The 17,226-nt window shown below is 29.1% G+C and overlaps 1 protein-coding gene across 1 annotated transcript in view; it reads left to right on the plus strand.

The window, feature by feature from the left end:
* Nucleotides 1-17,226, plus strand: part of LOC129963628 (polycystin-2-like) — a 65,174-nt gene that overhangs the window by 24,367 nt on the left and 23,581 nt on the right. The window contains exons 3-6 of the mRNA XM_056078109.1: nucleotides 7,265-7,378; nucleotides 10,998-11,128; nucleotides 12,165-12,415; nucleotides 16,269-16,493. Coding sequence (XP_055934084.1) covers nucleotides 7,265-7,378; nucleotides 10,998-11,128; nucleotides 12,165-12,415; nucleotides 16,269-16,493 — 721 coding nt within the window. The remainder of the gene's footprint in view (nucleotides 1-7,264; nucleotides 7,379-10,997; nucleotides 11,129-12,164; nucleotides 12,416-16,268; nucleotides 16,494-17,226) is intronic.

The following is a 17,226-nucleotide window of genomic DNA, read 5'->3' on the forward strand; positions in this document are numbered from 1 at the left end:
GGTATTTTTAACAATCAAAATCAAAAAATAAATAAATAAAACGTCAAAATGATGTACCATCTTGAATGGTGAGTGAGAGACACCATCCGAGTGCAAAGGTCTAATAGATAGATATAAGATTATAAAATAACATGGCTTTAATGTGTATCTCATTTTGTGGCTTAAAAAGGTTTCATGCTGGAATAGTGAACAAGTTATGCACAAGAAATTTAACTGAAATTGAACACAACCAGTATTCCCTAGCAGACCAACTGTTCGCCAAGAGTGGTTAATATATAATAAAAGCAGGATTTATATAGCTATCGTTTCATGATTTTCTTGATGCTTATTTAAAGAAATATAAAAATCTGCAGAATCTTAAAAAAATATAAAAAAGTGTATCCTCACTTTCAGTAACTGTTGCATAAAGAATTAATGCAGAGGTAAATGTACCATAACTCAAATTAGTTAATACAAAGTTAACTATCAGAACTTTTATTTTAGTATATATCTATCATGAATTAATACAGCAGCTCCCCATTTTTGCTTTTAAAATTTGTTTTCATTAAAGTGAGTGATGAACAAAGTTTTTTCATAAAAAATGGCTTAATTATTTCTTAAAATTATAGCTACTAGGCAACTGATAATCCTCGTGCAATGGTAAAATACATATGAGTTTATCAGGTGTTAACTATTCATGATAGTTTATGAACATTTGGATATATTGGATCATCGACATACTATAATTGATAATATTTATATAAACGTTCAATAAGATACTGTTACCCCTTTCTAGGGCCGTGGGAAGTATGCTTCCCACCAAATTTATCAATCTTTGTATGAAATTATGTAGGTTGGCATAAGTTCTGACAAATTTTTTTAATAAATCAGAAACTCAGATGCTTCAGTTCTTTATCTCAGACAAAATGATATGTCTTGATTAGTTACTTAATTATTAATGAACCAAATTAATTAATGAATCAAATTAAATTTATCTAATAAGCTAAATGAATCCCTTTTCTTATTCTAATTTCAAGCCTAAAAATATTTTAACATAATATGACTAGAAAAAAATGCCCCTTTAAAGGGTTAAGCTACAATCTCAAGAAATATTTGAAAAAGAGGAATGCTATTTCCAGCAAGATGGATCATTTTCTTTGGAAACATGAGGAATCACTTTGATGAAATTTTGTTGAACAGATGTTTAATGTGAATAGATAGCATTGAACTTCCTCCGCATTCGCCAGATCTTTCCCCTATGTCATCAAACTGAGAGCATCCATTGAAATAGAATCCACGTTTTCAATTCTATTTGCGTTCCGTTGTTTGGTTTTATTAGAAACTGCTGGACAATAATTTGAACACTTACGATAATTGACAAAATGTTACATTTGAATATATTGGTTTTAATTTTGAGGAACTTACCGATTGTACTTTTATTAGTTTTTTATACCATTGTAATTGAAAATAAGCATATATTTTTTGAGACCCATATTGCTGCTCTAATTCATAACGCAACTATTTTCTGTCATGGTAAAGGAAATAATGATGACCCCTAAGAATGTCAAGTGAAGCCCCTAAGAAAGTCATTATGAAATCTGTAAATAAATGATGTAAATAATAATAATAAATAAAGAAAATAGAAAGCATCTGGTAAAAATATTTTTTTCTTGGACCTCTTTACCTTTTTCCGTATTTATTAAATAAATCGGCATTTGATTCTTTATAGCAATTTCCTAAAATCAACTTCACCGTTATAACATTTACAATTTGTAATTTATATGCCCAAATTGCTCTTTAACGATGATTAAATATTATTTATATCGATATTCATTCAGTTTATATTAATATCGATATTATTTTTGCAGCTTTTTATCGTTACTCGCTTTTCCATGTATGGCCAAACTGATCTCATGCATCGATAGTTTAATTTCTTTTATTGCAATCCAAATGATAAGTCTTATTAGACAGATGTATACATAGGACATGATATATTACTCAAATAAAGTCAATCTCTTACATCTCCATGGTCAGATGTTCCCTTTGTACTAACAATTCTTGCATTTAATGATCTTAAAACGTCCAAATTGCGCAACTCTTTATGGACAATCACAGCCCAGAAACATCGTTACGGCTACTTGATTCGCATCAGCAGGTATGTCCGGTCTTGTTGGGGTGGTCTCCATAGGGACAAGGACCCGTGGACCGCAACCGGTCCCATTTGGGAGATTGAGCCGTGAAATATTAAAATCTGGGCGTGTAAATATCAAGCTTTTGGGTCCGTGGTATGGCAACGATGAACGATGCGGGTTATTTCCGCGTAATGAAAACCCAATGATTACGCCTGATAAAACCCATGTTTCTGATGTTCGGTTTTTAGCTAATTTGTTTCTTTTACCTTTTCATTCTCGTAATGGTGGAGGAATTCGTCATTTTGAAAAGGTCACCTCGACCTTCTTGTGGAGGGAGGTTTTTATTGTAACTGAACCAAGACGAACCTTGTTACAGAAAATATAATCGGTTCTAAAAAAGTTGAGCTGTGTTTTTTTTAACCTAATAATTACAAAGAAAGAAGTTTTTTATCCTGCAGTTATTTGCTAATAGTTACGGATATAGGCATTTTGAGGCCCTTTGCAGTGCAAATTATGAAGCTCTTCTGCTTTAAATAAACTAATCCAGTTAGTTCTGCATTTTGTATATTTTTTAACTCAATCATCGAGTTAATGATTTATTTTTTAAAAATTAATTCTTGCATTTTAATAATTTTGTGAAGGCGTTTATATCTATTAACTTGCAGAACCCTCAGGGAGTTGTCCATAATATGATGAATGTCAGAGAAATCAAAACAACCGTATCATAAAATAAAATTATCAAAATGAAATAAAAAGAAAGTGATAATAGTTTTTAACATGTTTATTTTTCTTCAAACAATAAATCGTACGCAGATAAAAATTGAAACAAACTATTATGAATAAAAATTGTCTAAAAATAAAGAAAAAAAATGAAATTAAAATACTTACTTAAACGATGCAATCAGAATTTAAATCTTGTAAAAATAATTTGTGTGATTCTTGTAGGTTTATCCCCCCCCCATCTTTCCTTCCTGAAATGGGGAGGCGATTCAGTTTAAATTGATGAAATAAAATCTTTGTATGTTGCTTAAAATAATTAATTTTCTAGTAGAAATGATGCTTATCTGATATTATATTTATTTTGAATTAAAACCATCCAATAGAATGATTTAAAATTGAAGTTATGTGATTTAAATTTAGTACCAATAAATCATTATTTTTGAAAATCGAATGAAATTTTAAATGATTTCAAAGGGACCAATATATTTCAAAGGACAAAGTCAAACATATTTTATATGAAAATCATACATTTTCAAAATCAACCTAAAAGAAAAAGAGAAGAAATTTTCAAGTTAATTAGCTTTAATTTTGAAGTCACATCATACAAATACGGCGCATTTCATTTCTTTTTTTAGTTTGTTTTGTCGAATTTCAATGTATTGCACACTTAAAATTAAAATAAAGAATTTTCCAAATGTTTATCAGCAACATTCTTGAGTGTTTAGTTTGTCACGAGAAAAATGTTTTCTGTTTCCCTATTTAAGCATATGCTCTACGTATAATGAAAGATATTTGTATTTTGTTCTACAAATATCTTTGATATACGTTCTGTTTGATAAAGCTCTGTGAAAATCCTAGCTGTATACAATATTTCTTGTATTTCCTTCGGCCTTTCTCTCTATGTACTTACATTTCAGCATTTCGGTTCCACCCCTCCTTCTTTGCTGAGTACAGTATTTTTGCATTGCGCAGGATCTTTTTAAAGGAGAGAGAAAATTCTACTCTCGTATATGCGGAAAAAATTAATCATAAAAGATTAAAAATAAAAAATAAAATTAATGAAAAAAATGTTTTGATTGTTTTAATTGTTAAATTTAATTGTTAATTAATTAATTGTTTTAATTGTTTTTGATTGTTTTGATTAAAGAAAAATGTTCGATTAATTACTTAAAAAGATATGAAAATCAAAGCAAAATTAGAAACTTGGTTAAAGAAATTTTAATTTTTTTTCATTAAATATTTTTATTTTACTAAAAATTTTAAATTCTGTAAATTATGCTAGTGAGCAAAAGGAGAAAAAAAAACTTCAGAACGACAGTTGATGGTGCACTGACTTCTTTTCCCTTCTACAAGAGGAACTAAAGACAGAAAAAAATCACCCAAAGCAACACAAAATACTAAATAAAAATTTTTATGCATTAAATTTTTCAAACTTACATAATAAAGAAATTAGCAGTTTGCCAAATTTCATGACTCTGCATAGATAGATTTGTAAGGCCGCCACAAACGCATACAAACATTTACTTTTTTATACATAAATTACGAGTCATGACTGCACGGCATTCACACAATTATATTTAAGTAGACACTTGTTATTTTTAAATTCTGTAATATTGAAGTGAAATAGATAAAACTTGACCAATCATACTTGATAAAATGTTGATATTATTTTAATATTTTATAATTCATAGAGTGTGTATTTTTTGCAAATTTCTTTATTATGTAAATAGATTAATAACATTTTTTTTTTTTTTTTTTTTTTTTTTGTCTCACGGCATGCAGTATCTCTCTTGCCCACCTTGCTTGTCGGAAATCCTTCACTGCTTGCTAAATAATCATATGAATACATTTTTACTTAATTTACATCGAAGTGATCTGAACTTTATGATCTGAACCCAGCGATTAATTGCCAAAAATCGCACTCTAGTGACTTCTTTTGTAATTGTTGTTCACCAATGGCAAACGGTTAACAATACACAAATATATATTTATTAAAGCATGCGAGAAAGTTTCGAGGATAACACTTCTGCTGGTTTTAGAAAAAATTCTTTTGTTTTGCGCCACCCACCGTAGGGTCGCGATCTGTATATTGAGATACCACGTTCTGATTCTTCACCTGAGCTTTTAGCAAGATGACAGGAAATTGACGGCGACATTTCCCATTGATGCTTTTACTATACCTTTGTTGACATGCAGGTTGCGTTTGCTTTTAAAGTTATTACTTACAGCAAATTGTGCAGAATGCAGTCAGGAAATTATTCGTTAGGATATGACTCATTGAATTAAAGATTAACGGTTTCATCTTCATTACTGAAATCCGGCCGTCAAAGTTGTCTTCCTTCCTACAGCTAATGTTTCACGTCAAGGATTGGCAGATCCGGAAACTGCTAACCCTTGAACCAATTTACTTATAGTGAATTATGACTCAGGTTGACAGTATTAGATGATGCATGCGATATGTTATTACACTTAATTAATTGATTCATTAATTAATATCATTACAAACAAATTGACGCTGTATTAGAAACTAAATTAACAGTTAATCCTGAACGTAATGATGGATTCTCAAATATAGACTGAAAAATTCCATCACTGTCTAAAATATTTTAATCATTTCTTTGGTAAATCTAGAGAAGGTTTCTATGATTGAGGTTGATTTTTTTTTGGGGGGGAGAGGTAATTTTTAACGTATAATTTATTCTATTTAAAGAATTCTTTTTATTCTTGTGTGTTTTGGAAATTTATTTCTGTACTACATTTTACTGCTTGCTACTGAGATGGTTCTCTTTCCTTTCAGCATATATATATATATATATATATATATATATATATATATATATATATATACCCTCACACAGAAAGTAAAAAATATTTTTTTTTCGTTCCTAGTTGTCAATATTGGCGTTAGCAAGAAGAATTGCTACAGAGAATTAGGTGCCATTTTTGTACCCTTATTTGACTAGGTGCCACATTGTGACACAAACATACTAAGATTGACTAAGACGCTTTTATACCCCATTTACTATCAGGTCGCTGTGCCTATATCCTATCCGGCACCAATGTAAAATGATGGCATGAAAACAAAATGTTTGTGTGCTTATGTTACTTTTTAAAACCAAATATCATTGATGCGCAAATAAAAAAATAAAATACTATGCCTTGGGCGCCATGTAATCTTCCCTATAATACTGCAAAAATCATGAGTATTTACTAAAATTTCAGCAACTGCAGAAAACTTTTGTGATTTATGTAAAAATAATGCGTAGATTAAATATATAACGGCATGTTTTGTCTATATTTCAATAAAAATCTTATATAAAAAAATATACTTTTTCTTATATCACACATTTCTTATACATTCCCCTTGACATTTGGAGGATTCAAGCCTTGTAAAGGATCTGTAAAACTCGATGTTCGTATAACTTCCAAACCCAGATATTTTAATAATTTTAATTTAAACCGTATACAAGCTGTTTTTAAGTAATAAATATTTTGTCAAACTGTCATAGCAAAATATTCATACTGATCAACTTCAAGAGAATCGACTTTAGTAACTAGTATATTTAAAAATTTGAATATGAAAGTAATTGTAAACAAAATTATAACAGAAATAATGAAAAAAAAGTTAAACATTCTAATACATTATTTCCCTTGTGACTTATGAATCAACCAGTAAATTGCAAAATAAAGTGGGCCACATTGATCTGTTAGTGCTACATCGAAAGCACTTACGAATAATGTCTTGAAATTTAAACGGTACTTTATTTTAATTAGATTATTTAAAATACACGGCTTTTGAAAATCAAATAAAATTAAAGCAAAAAAAACTGAGCTCAAAGATTCTAACTCTTTAAATTTGCCAGGTTTCGAGGCATTTTTGCCTAGATTGTATATCCTGTAATTAAAATCACGGGGAAAAGACAAACTTTCATTTAATTTTTAGTTAATTAAAATTTTAAAAAATTGATCCAATATTTACCTTTCCCTACCTTCATCATATATTTATGCGAAATTGGATTACTCGAAATAAAGAGTCCTGTAAGGCGTCAAGAGACAGACACAGATACAAATCCTTCTTTATTATTATTAAAGGACTGTCACAGAGAAATTATAAAATACTCAACATATTCTGGGTCCATCACAACGAATTTTTCATTATAACATTAAAAAAATGGTTCATAATTCTTATTTCAAAATAACAGTCGAAATCGATGAGATTATATTACACAATTAACTGAAATCTTGGGTATTTTAGAGGATTGATTTCACATCGTCTTCGATTTATCTTAGATAAGACCTGGTGTCTTTCATCGGAAAGTGTTATCAGTTGTCTTTGAACACTTACTTGCATACACTGTACCAGGTAGAATGTGCCGTAGTCGTAATGATTTGTGCTAAAGGGAAATTTTCATGCAACTTTTTTCGTTTATCAGGTCTCTGGGCGACTCGCCAGATGAAAGGAGATGCCGATGATAAGGATTGGTATGTGAAAGTAACCTTACGGGAACTGTTTACTTACATCGTCTTCTTGGTGCTCTTATCTATAAGTGAGTATGGATTGTGAATATTATCAGTAAAATAAATTCAAAAAATGGCGCTGATGCAGCACTTTATGAATTTTCTTTTTAGTTATTGTCAGAAGTTCTTAGATTAGACTTTAAAATAACTGCGATTCCTCTAGGAACAACAGCATCTTTTTGTTTGTTTTGTTTTGAAAAATGTAGAAATTTAATTGTACCCTGTATCTCAAAGGACAATTATTACTCACACAAACAAAATTTTAAATTTCCTCATGTATTGTTTTAAATTTTCTTTCCTCCTCTTCGGTGTTTACAGGGAAGTTAAAGTCATTTATAATTGATACAATTGTGTTGAATAACTCTGGGTGTATAAATTTATTCTTTAGGGATTATTATAAATTACAAAAGTATACGTTATATCTTTTTGTAATATACGTTATATCGTTATATTACAAAATGTTCCGCCAAGTATTCTGGGGTTCATCATTTAGAACTGATTTTTAAGTTATTGCTGTTACACAAATTGCCGCGATGACTTCAGTTCATAATTGCTGTCACAACCTGAAATTGCAATAAAGTATTCATTGAATGTGGTTATTATGGTTATCGGCTTTAAAACTAAAACTTTTAGAACGGAGGTCGATGTTTGTAAATTAATGGCGAATTATTGAAATAAAGATACATTACAAAAATAATGGCTGTAGCCCTGCTTGAGTATCTAAGAAAATAATGTACAAGTTCAATAAACCATGATAGACATGAAATTTAAAATTAATTTCGCCTCGATTTGAGTGGCTGTGTGGTCGATCACTCTCTTTTTTTTTATTTATATAACTTTGTACTTTGAAGATATTTAATTAAAATAGTGTACGTTTTTTTTATCAAAATCGGATCGAAAAATATACTGCATTTCATCGATGCTTGCATCATATAGAAACTTTTTCCCCCTCGCCGTATGAATTGCATTGATTTTAAAAATAGCTTTATTATATGCATTGAAAAAAACAGATGCTAAAATTAAAGAAATATCTATTTAATTCATTTGTTTCAGAATTCACTTTCAGAAGTCACTTTAAGAATTTACTTTTTTACTTGCCTTTTTGAACTATTGTTAAAACGTGGTTGCAAGCATGGCATACATACTTTCACATGATCCTTTCAAATGTCAAACCCATTCATTCCTCGTAATTTAACACTTCTTATACGGTAGCCGCTGTAAAACGTACGTATACTTCAAAGACGTGATCTTCAACGCGATGGCATTGTTTCATTCATTCCCGTTTTCCAAGTATTTAAGTATGATGCAAGTGCAGACGATTTGAATAACAATTTATAAAAACTTGTTCGATAATCTGTCTGCTTCTTCTGTTTTATGAAAGAACAAAAAAATTATTCTTTTATGTTCGTGATGGCGTCATTCTTCAGACAGCTTGTGAATTCATTAAATAAAAACTTGGATGTCGAACGTGGTGTTAACGTCCTGAACAGAAGGATGGAAAAAAAAAGTTTGGGTTAAGTCTAATCACGAAATCATAACTTTTTAAAATGAATTTTGATAGCTTTCACAACAGACGATAAAGCAGATTTTTTAAGCAGGTGATTATCTATTTGGGTCACAGAATCTACTGTGAAAGTGAAAATCCATTCTTTCCTTAGTAAAATATATGAAATTCAAACTACACTTGCCACTTAGGATGGGGTTTTTTCGCTTTTATTTTTGAAAGAAGAAATGATTGAACACGATTTAACTCGTTTGATTTTAATATTACATTATAGGAAGAAAGTCTTATCTTATTTGGTTTAGTAGGAGTTATTTTTTTAGTTTATAATTTTAAAATAAATTGATGTAATTAGAATTGTTTAAAACATAATTATAAATTTGAAATATGATCTCTAAATTTCAAATAATAATAAAAATGAGACCCAAATACGAATCTTCATTGCTTTCATAATAGCCAGCAAAGCAATTTCTTTAAACAGTTGATTATCTATTTAAGTCAAGGAATGCATAGTGAAAGTGAATTTTCAATCTTGATTTTGATTTTTTAAAATTATTGTCCTATTTTCTTGTTGTTTTTAATTTTGTAAGAAGTGATGATTGAGCATATTTCTTGAACTTTCATTTTAATATTGAATTATAGTGAGAAATTATTAACGTTTTTTCTTTGCTTTTGTTTTACTTGATATGATATAATCAGAGAAATTTTTCAGTATAAATTCATTCGTAAGTTGGGTTACCGTATATAAATAAAAAATAATTATAAATTTGGAACACAATTTTTAAATTTCAAATAGAATTTTTTAAATTTTTTTATAAATTAGACTAGCGTAAATAAAAAAATGCATTTTTTTTGCACGAAAAAAATTGACTTATGTGAACTACACTGCTTCAACAATGCTATTCTTATGTCTACATTAAATTTTGTTTTTATAAATCACACATTTTAGTAATTATGAAATTAACAGCTATTTTAATTTAACTGTCGAGAATTTAACAGTTATTTACTATTATTACAAAATTATAATTAACGATCTAATTTCGTTGTTACAGTCTTAATTCATCTCCAAATATGTACTGATATACATTTACAGTTTGAGAAACTCTGTGGAATATTAAAAACATTTCCATTACTTATATTATTTATTTCAATACAAACATGTAATTCTCCAATATTCTAACACTATGTAAACAGAATTATACTGTTCTTTTCATACACAAAAATCTTTCAAATTTCAATATTCATTAATATTTGTTCCATTACCGTTGTACTTGTTTCATAATTCTGTTATTACATGTGAAGTAGCTAAGAATACCTCAATGGCCGAAAATTGGTATTTTTAGTGTAAATATGGCTTTTTTTTTATAAACTTTCTTGTTTCAAACAACGTAAAAATTATATTTTATCTTTACATATAAATAGCAATTTTCTCTGTTGTAAAAGTATTTGGATGTAAGTTATGAATATAAATACATATTAAAATTTAGCCTGCGATTTTTATATAAAAAGTAAAGCCCTATAAAATATTAAAAGGTTGAATTATAATTGTGAAATTAATTTTATTTAACCTACTAAAGTCAACAAGATACTGACTATTTAATTTTTTTACTGGAATGCTTATGCTATAAAAATAACTTATAATAAAAAATTGGCTACAAATCTAAGTAAACATAATTTTGGTATTTGCTTAAGCAAGTTTTTTTTTTAAATATCTTTATTTGTCATAAATGACTTCGCTATTATAATTAAGTGCATCAAAACATATTTCATAATTTGAACAATTTTCCATGTAATTAAATCTAAACTGACATAACCCATGTGAGCAAAATTAACTTCATAATTTATACCAAATGATTAATACAAGCTCGGAAATTTCCAAGAATATTTCTTTTAAGTTTTTTTTTTATTGCACACCTACATTTTTAAAAACTTATTATGAGGAAAATGCAAAATAGAATCACCGAAAGGGCTTATTTCTATTTTAAGTGAGAAATTCATCGATGAAATTTTTATATAGATTGCTTGGATTATCTGTGTTACTACTTTAAAGATTTAAAAAATGGCATGGCTAAATTCTAAGGATGGAAGGGAGTAACTGTTGTTACAGAGTGAGTCATCATGAATATATGCATATTTTATTTTTTCAGTGACCTTTGGAATGATGAGCCCCACAATGTACTTCCAGACGAAAGTGATGAGCGAATTATTCTTGGATTCGTCATTTGCAGATGGATCGGGATCCATGAGAGAATCGACGCAAATGACAGATTTTTGGAAGGTACATTTGAAAAAAAAGTGACATCATTCATCTTTTGAACCTGCAGTTTTGAAACTGCAGTATGTTGCTAAAATGTATAAATATAATTTATGCAGTAGAACTCTGAATAAGCCTTAATATCATGCAGTAGTAATACTTAACTAATTTCCGTGATTTCTTAAAGTCAGTAGGTGTTCCCAGTGAATCATTTTATGGTAATTAGATACATAGTATATCTAGGAATGTTGTTGGTAGATTCACTACAAGTAAAAAAATAAATTTTGTGAGTATTCACAAAAGATTATTATCATAATTTTTTTACCATTTTGTGAGTAACACTGGCTATTTTCTTGTCAAAACCTTAGTCAGTGATTCATATTTTGATGACGCAAGAACCACTCCAAGAAGATTGTTTTATACAGCGAAAGACATTAGTTATTTTTGTGTAAAATATATTCTACATAATATAAAATGAACAGTTTATTTAAATTACTCAAAACAAATGCTTTCATTCTAAGCTGTTAATATAATAATTTTTTTCTGATTGTTGGTACATTGTAAATAAATAATAATGTAGAGAGTGAGTGCCTGGAATTTTCTATTCCAAACTTTTATAATGTCATATACTTTTGCTTCTTTATCTTAATTTGGTATTGGAGAGCATTATCAATCTGCATTTGTTCACAATTAATGATGACCATAAAATCTTCAGATTTTTTTTTTTTTATCAATGCTTTTCTTATTGAAATGGTCATTTTAAATTCCTTTGTTCTTATGGATTTGATAGTTCCGAAATCATAGGTATTAATAATTGATGAGAATTCAACAAATATTATTATTTTCTCAATAGAAAACTTGGAAACAAATTTTTTTACAGTTAAAATAGAATGGAGCAGAAAACTTCGGGAATATTACAACTTTGATAATGGTAGTAATGGTGTTTTTTTTTATATAGTTTTATTTATTTTTTCAAAGAGTATTGAAAAATACCTTATCGGAGACAGAAATGATTTTTATTCATATCGAATTAAAACAATTTTTTTTTTTTATCTTTCAGTTCGCGAAAGACGTTCTAATCGAGAATTTGTATTGGGACAACTGGTACAACGACCTGGAGACAAACCCCGACGATCGGAACATACTATACGAAAACCGGCTTCTAGGCTCGCCTCGAATCAGGCAATTACGGGTCCGGAACGACTCATGCAAAGTACACTCAGACTTCAAAAAGGCCATTACGCAGTGCTACGACGTTTACAGCCCACATATAGAAGACACCGAACCTTTCGGACTGATGAACGGAACGGCGTAAGTATGATTTGCCTCAAAGTATGGCATGCGTTTTGAAAGTCGTTCAATAAAAATTGTTTCTTTTTAAATATTTCATTTCATCTTTTAATATAATGAACCATTGTGAAAGCTAATTGGTCTGAGTCAACAGTTTCTACCAATTATCTTTTCACTTCGGTATTTTATAGTAGCATCTATTTCCATATAGATGGTTCTTCGCCAAATCTAAGCCAATTTTCATTACAGAACTAACTTTATGTAACGAATGTAATGAACGAATAACATCTCATCCGATTCATCGAGGGATAAGCAGATGAAATTAATTATTTCTGTAAAAATTAGTTCAGCGTCTTGGTAAAAGTGTCAAAGCATCTGACAGGTATAGAATCATAAGAAAGATTCATAGGTAATATTTAAAATACTAAGCAAATAATGTAATAGCTGATGTGTGCAAAAAAATATACTGAAGACCATCGCAAACTTCTGTCTCATCATTTTTTTATATATTTGGATGCTTTATTTAAGTACAAGAAACTATAATAAAACCTTCTTCAACAATGCTTATATGACTTCAATTAACTAGGCCCTTGTGATGGAAAAAGAGAGAACCGCATTGCCATTCGACCAAAAAAAAAAAAATATCATGAGCCTTGTTAAAAATAAATAAATTTGTTACAAATTTTGTGAATTTTATAATATTGGAATTATTTGATACCCTTTTTAGAATAATTAATTAAATTCCTGTTTATTTCATTGCTTTTACATAGTTATTACAATATTTAGAAACATCAAATAACTGCTGTAATATTATTCTACACAAACTTGAATATCGCACAATCTTGTAATAAGTCATAATAAATAAAAGCACTTACATTTTAACAAATTCATGAAAATAATTTTTTTTTTTTGAAATTCACCATTAGCATATTGATTAAATTAAAAATCTGCAAATAACCAGTTTATTAATGAAAGAGCCTCATAATATACTTTGCCTAAGGCCACAAGATGCTCTGATCCGTCATTATTTAGAGCAATAAAATTATTATCTTTAGTTTTTTTAAGAATTTATCTTTTTCATTATCTTTGCAAATGTATTTTAAAAATATATTCGCAAAAAAAAAAAAAACCCTATTCTTTTTTTAAAATTATTTCTATATTCACTAGAACAATAGTTGCATGTTCTTTAAAAAAACAAAAACAAAAACTTTTTTACGCTTCTTTTTTTAAAGCTGCGACTTATTTTGTAAATACCATTCTCTAATCTAGACAAGTAACACAGTTGTCTGAAATATCTAGACAACAATAGAAAGCAGTTCTCGTAAAAAATGCCATAAATTTTCGTAGGAAAGTATTGACATTATTTTTTTATTTGATCAGAATTGTTTGTCTGGACTTATTTCTTTTAGTGTATACTTTATACATATCTAACAATTTCTACGATCCTAAATAAATTTATTGAAAAATCTAATACATTGTCTATTTTTGTTTTTATTACTTTGCTTATTATTCTTTATTCTCATTATTTTTCAGAAGTAAGAGGAAAATGTCATTTACAAATATTTTTCATGGAAAAATAATTTTTTGCATTTTATTCCTGTCATTTTATTTAACCAAAAATTCTATGTTGAAAAAGCAATTTCTAATATTTTTTTGCATGATTTATATTGATGCTTATTATAAGATGAAGAAGTACAAAATGTCCAACAACATTATTACACGATTTTTTCATGATATTGTGCGGTATTCATAATATCGAATAATATCGTAGAATATGTTATGCTAATAAGTAAATACTTAAATAATTTTAATATTTCAGCTTAGTTATATAACATCGATTAATCGAACTAAGAGAAGAACGAGGTTTCCAATAGCGATTTTTTTTTTCGACTAAGCCATGAAGATCCATTACTATTATTTATTTAATTGCAATATATAATTCTGAAATGCTTTGAGTGTAAAGTGAATTTAAAACTATCTTTGTAAACTGCTTATATTTTTAGGATTATAGTAAAAACATCAGTATATACTTTGTATATAGCAAATGAATTGCTCATTATTCAAAAAACTCTCTCTCTCTTTCTTTAGCGTTCCTCCTAACGCTTGTGAGCAGCAAGCTCTCGCCATCTTTTCATTAGAAGGTCATCAGCAGCTTTTACTCTCTCTGCATTGTTCAACAAATATTAAAACAGCCTAAACTGACAACAACAGATGAACTATAGTTTCTATATTTCTTCAAAAGAAAAATATTAATGTTTAAAATTACAGTTGGCTACAACCGGTACAACTATCACTTAATTTTCACATTAAAAAAAAAAACGCATTTAAATACTGTAATAGGTTATGGAAAGACACAACAAATTCTTAACTTAAGGTTACTTCTTGTGCAACTCTTCATTCTCAATTGTCACTCTGTCCTCTATTTTGAACTATTCGATCAACTCAGCATTTAACTGTAACACTGCTTCTATAATTTCTTGGTTCCAGATTTTTTTTTCCTGAATTGTTCTTAACAATCCATTCAGTCACTTTGCATGCTTCCATGTTTTCGCCTCCCAGAATTTTTTCATTTCGGATAATTTGAGTTTAATCGAGATCTTATTATATTTCATGCTGAAACTCAGTGCAGTATTATATAGAATTGAAAAACAATCCATAGGTGCGTCACGTCAAAGTTAATTTTTTTTTTTTTTTTTTTTTGTGTGTGTGTGTGTGTGTGTGTGTGTGTGTGTGTGTGTGTGTGTGTGTGTGTGTGTGTGTGTGTGTGTGTGTGTGTGTGTGTGTGTGTGTGTGTTTCGAATTATTTTGAAACAGAGATTCCGATTTTGGCTTACTGTCCCAAATTAATTATAAAATACCTGCGATGAGTGAGTTTTCAAAATTCTGTTATAGTGCGAACATGTTCTGTTTTCGAGACCAAAATAAGATATGGCAAGCAATAGATCTTTTAAAATATAAGGAAAAATTTAGTACATCTGTTCAATTTCAGTAGAATTAATTCCGAAATATCATGATGCAATTGAAACGATTGCTTAAGGATGAAAACGATTGAATTATGTTTGTTGCTGCTTGTCAAGTTTCGATTAGCATTATATAGGATACAATAATGCACGTTTCCTGGCATTTATTTCACCATAGGACGTAAAGTGCATTTTACTTATTTATATATGGAATAATTCATTGTACATCTTGCATCTGCTCGTCTTAAGATTAATAACGATTCTTTTTCTTTGTGAAATAAATGTTTTTCCGTTTTATATTTTCTTTTGGTGTTTTAGCACGATTTTTGTATTAGAACATATTTAATTAGTCATTAAACTTTATTTAATTTATATATTATCGTTTTCACGTTGCATTAACATTATTCATATTTGATAATATTTTTAAAGTATTAATCTAATCCAGAATGTATTGACGTCTATTGAATTTATATTATATTTGGTCTATTTATCATATTAATTTTTAATAAATTAGTTTTATGAATATAGACAAAGTGAACTGGAAAAATCTTTACACTTAAAAGAATTTAATAAACCGTATAGACTAGAGGTAAAAACTCCCTTCGATTTTTTACAACCCAGGCTTTTAATAATACAAAATTGTGAAACGTGAATTTAATTCAAACTATCTTTTACAAATTTTAATGAAATACTTTAATTCTAAATGATTTTTAAAATTATATTTGTAAACAAACATTGAATTAGAAAAAAGAAAAGAGTGTCAAAGGATCATGACCTTCTTTGGAGTCGTGATCCACAGCCTTTCTTTAGTCAAAAATTGATTAGGGGTCTCTAATATTGCTGTAAAAAAACTTCAATTCTGTATTCTTGACTGATTTTGTCTATCATACTGCATCTGGTAATCATTATTTCAGATGGGTCTATCATACGGAAAAAGAGATGAACGGGTCTAATCACTGGGCTCTTCTTGCGACCTACACCGGAGCAGGGTCCTTCCGAGACCTCGGAGTGACCAAGAAGCAAGCCCTTGCCCGCCTGGAAGTGTTGAAACAAAACTTATGGATCTCTCGTGCTACAAGAGCCGTCTTCATCGACTTCACCGTCTACAATGCCAACTTGAATCTTTTCTGTGTTGTTAAGTAAGTACCTGATACGAGTTGCACAATTTTAAAATCAGAGTTCCACATTCCTTTCTTTTGGATATTCATTGTAATATTTCGGGTAATACTGTTTTATAAAACTACTTATTAATCGTATGTGTTATAATTTTGGGGAATTTCTCTTTAATCAATCAGAAAGGCGGTTATCGTTAGGAAGTTGATACATTAGCAATGCCTAGCCTTAAGCCTGGAAGTGCGATGTCCCTTACAAAAATATATGATGATGATTTTGTTTAATTTATCGTTTTAGATGATTATATATTCATAATTAAAAAGTTAAATAATTAATTTAATTTTTTAATCTCAATGACCGATCAAAGTGACCAGCTCTAAATTCAGATACACACATTCAGGAGTTTGCATTCGAACAAAAATTCAATCCATATGTCTTCCAGGAGTGGCTAGTGAGGCTGAAGCTACGTGAAAGAACTAGAGTACAAGAGATTCTATGAAAGTACATTATCGAGTCGTGTTAACAAATTCGTCAGATGATTAAGATGCTTAAGCGCATAGATAAGTTATTTCAAGTTAGGGTATTGTGATGGGGGAAAGGCGTAATGAGATCCTGGTGCCAATTGTGGAATCCCCCACAAAGATATATATTCATAATTTGAAACCAAATATGATGATGAGGTGAAAACATCTTCCTAAAAGAATTTTGGAGAGGGGGATTGCAGGCACAAAAAATGTGTCTTTTTTGACTAGTCAAGGT

Source organism: Argiope bruennichi, chromosome 3 (assembly GCF_947563725.1).
Source record: "Argiope bruennichi chromosome 3, qqArgBrue1.1, whole genome shotgun sequence".
Classification (NCBI taxonomy): Eukaryota; Metazoa; Arthropoda; class Arachnida; order Araneae; family Araneidae; genus Argiope; species Argiope bruennichi.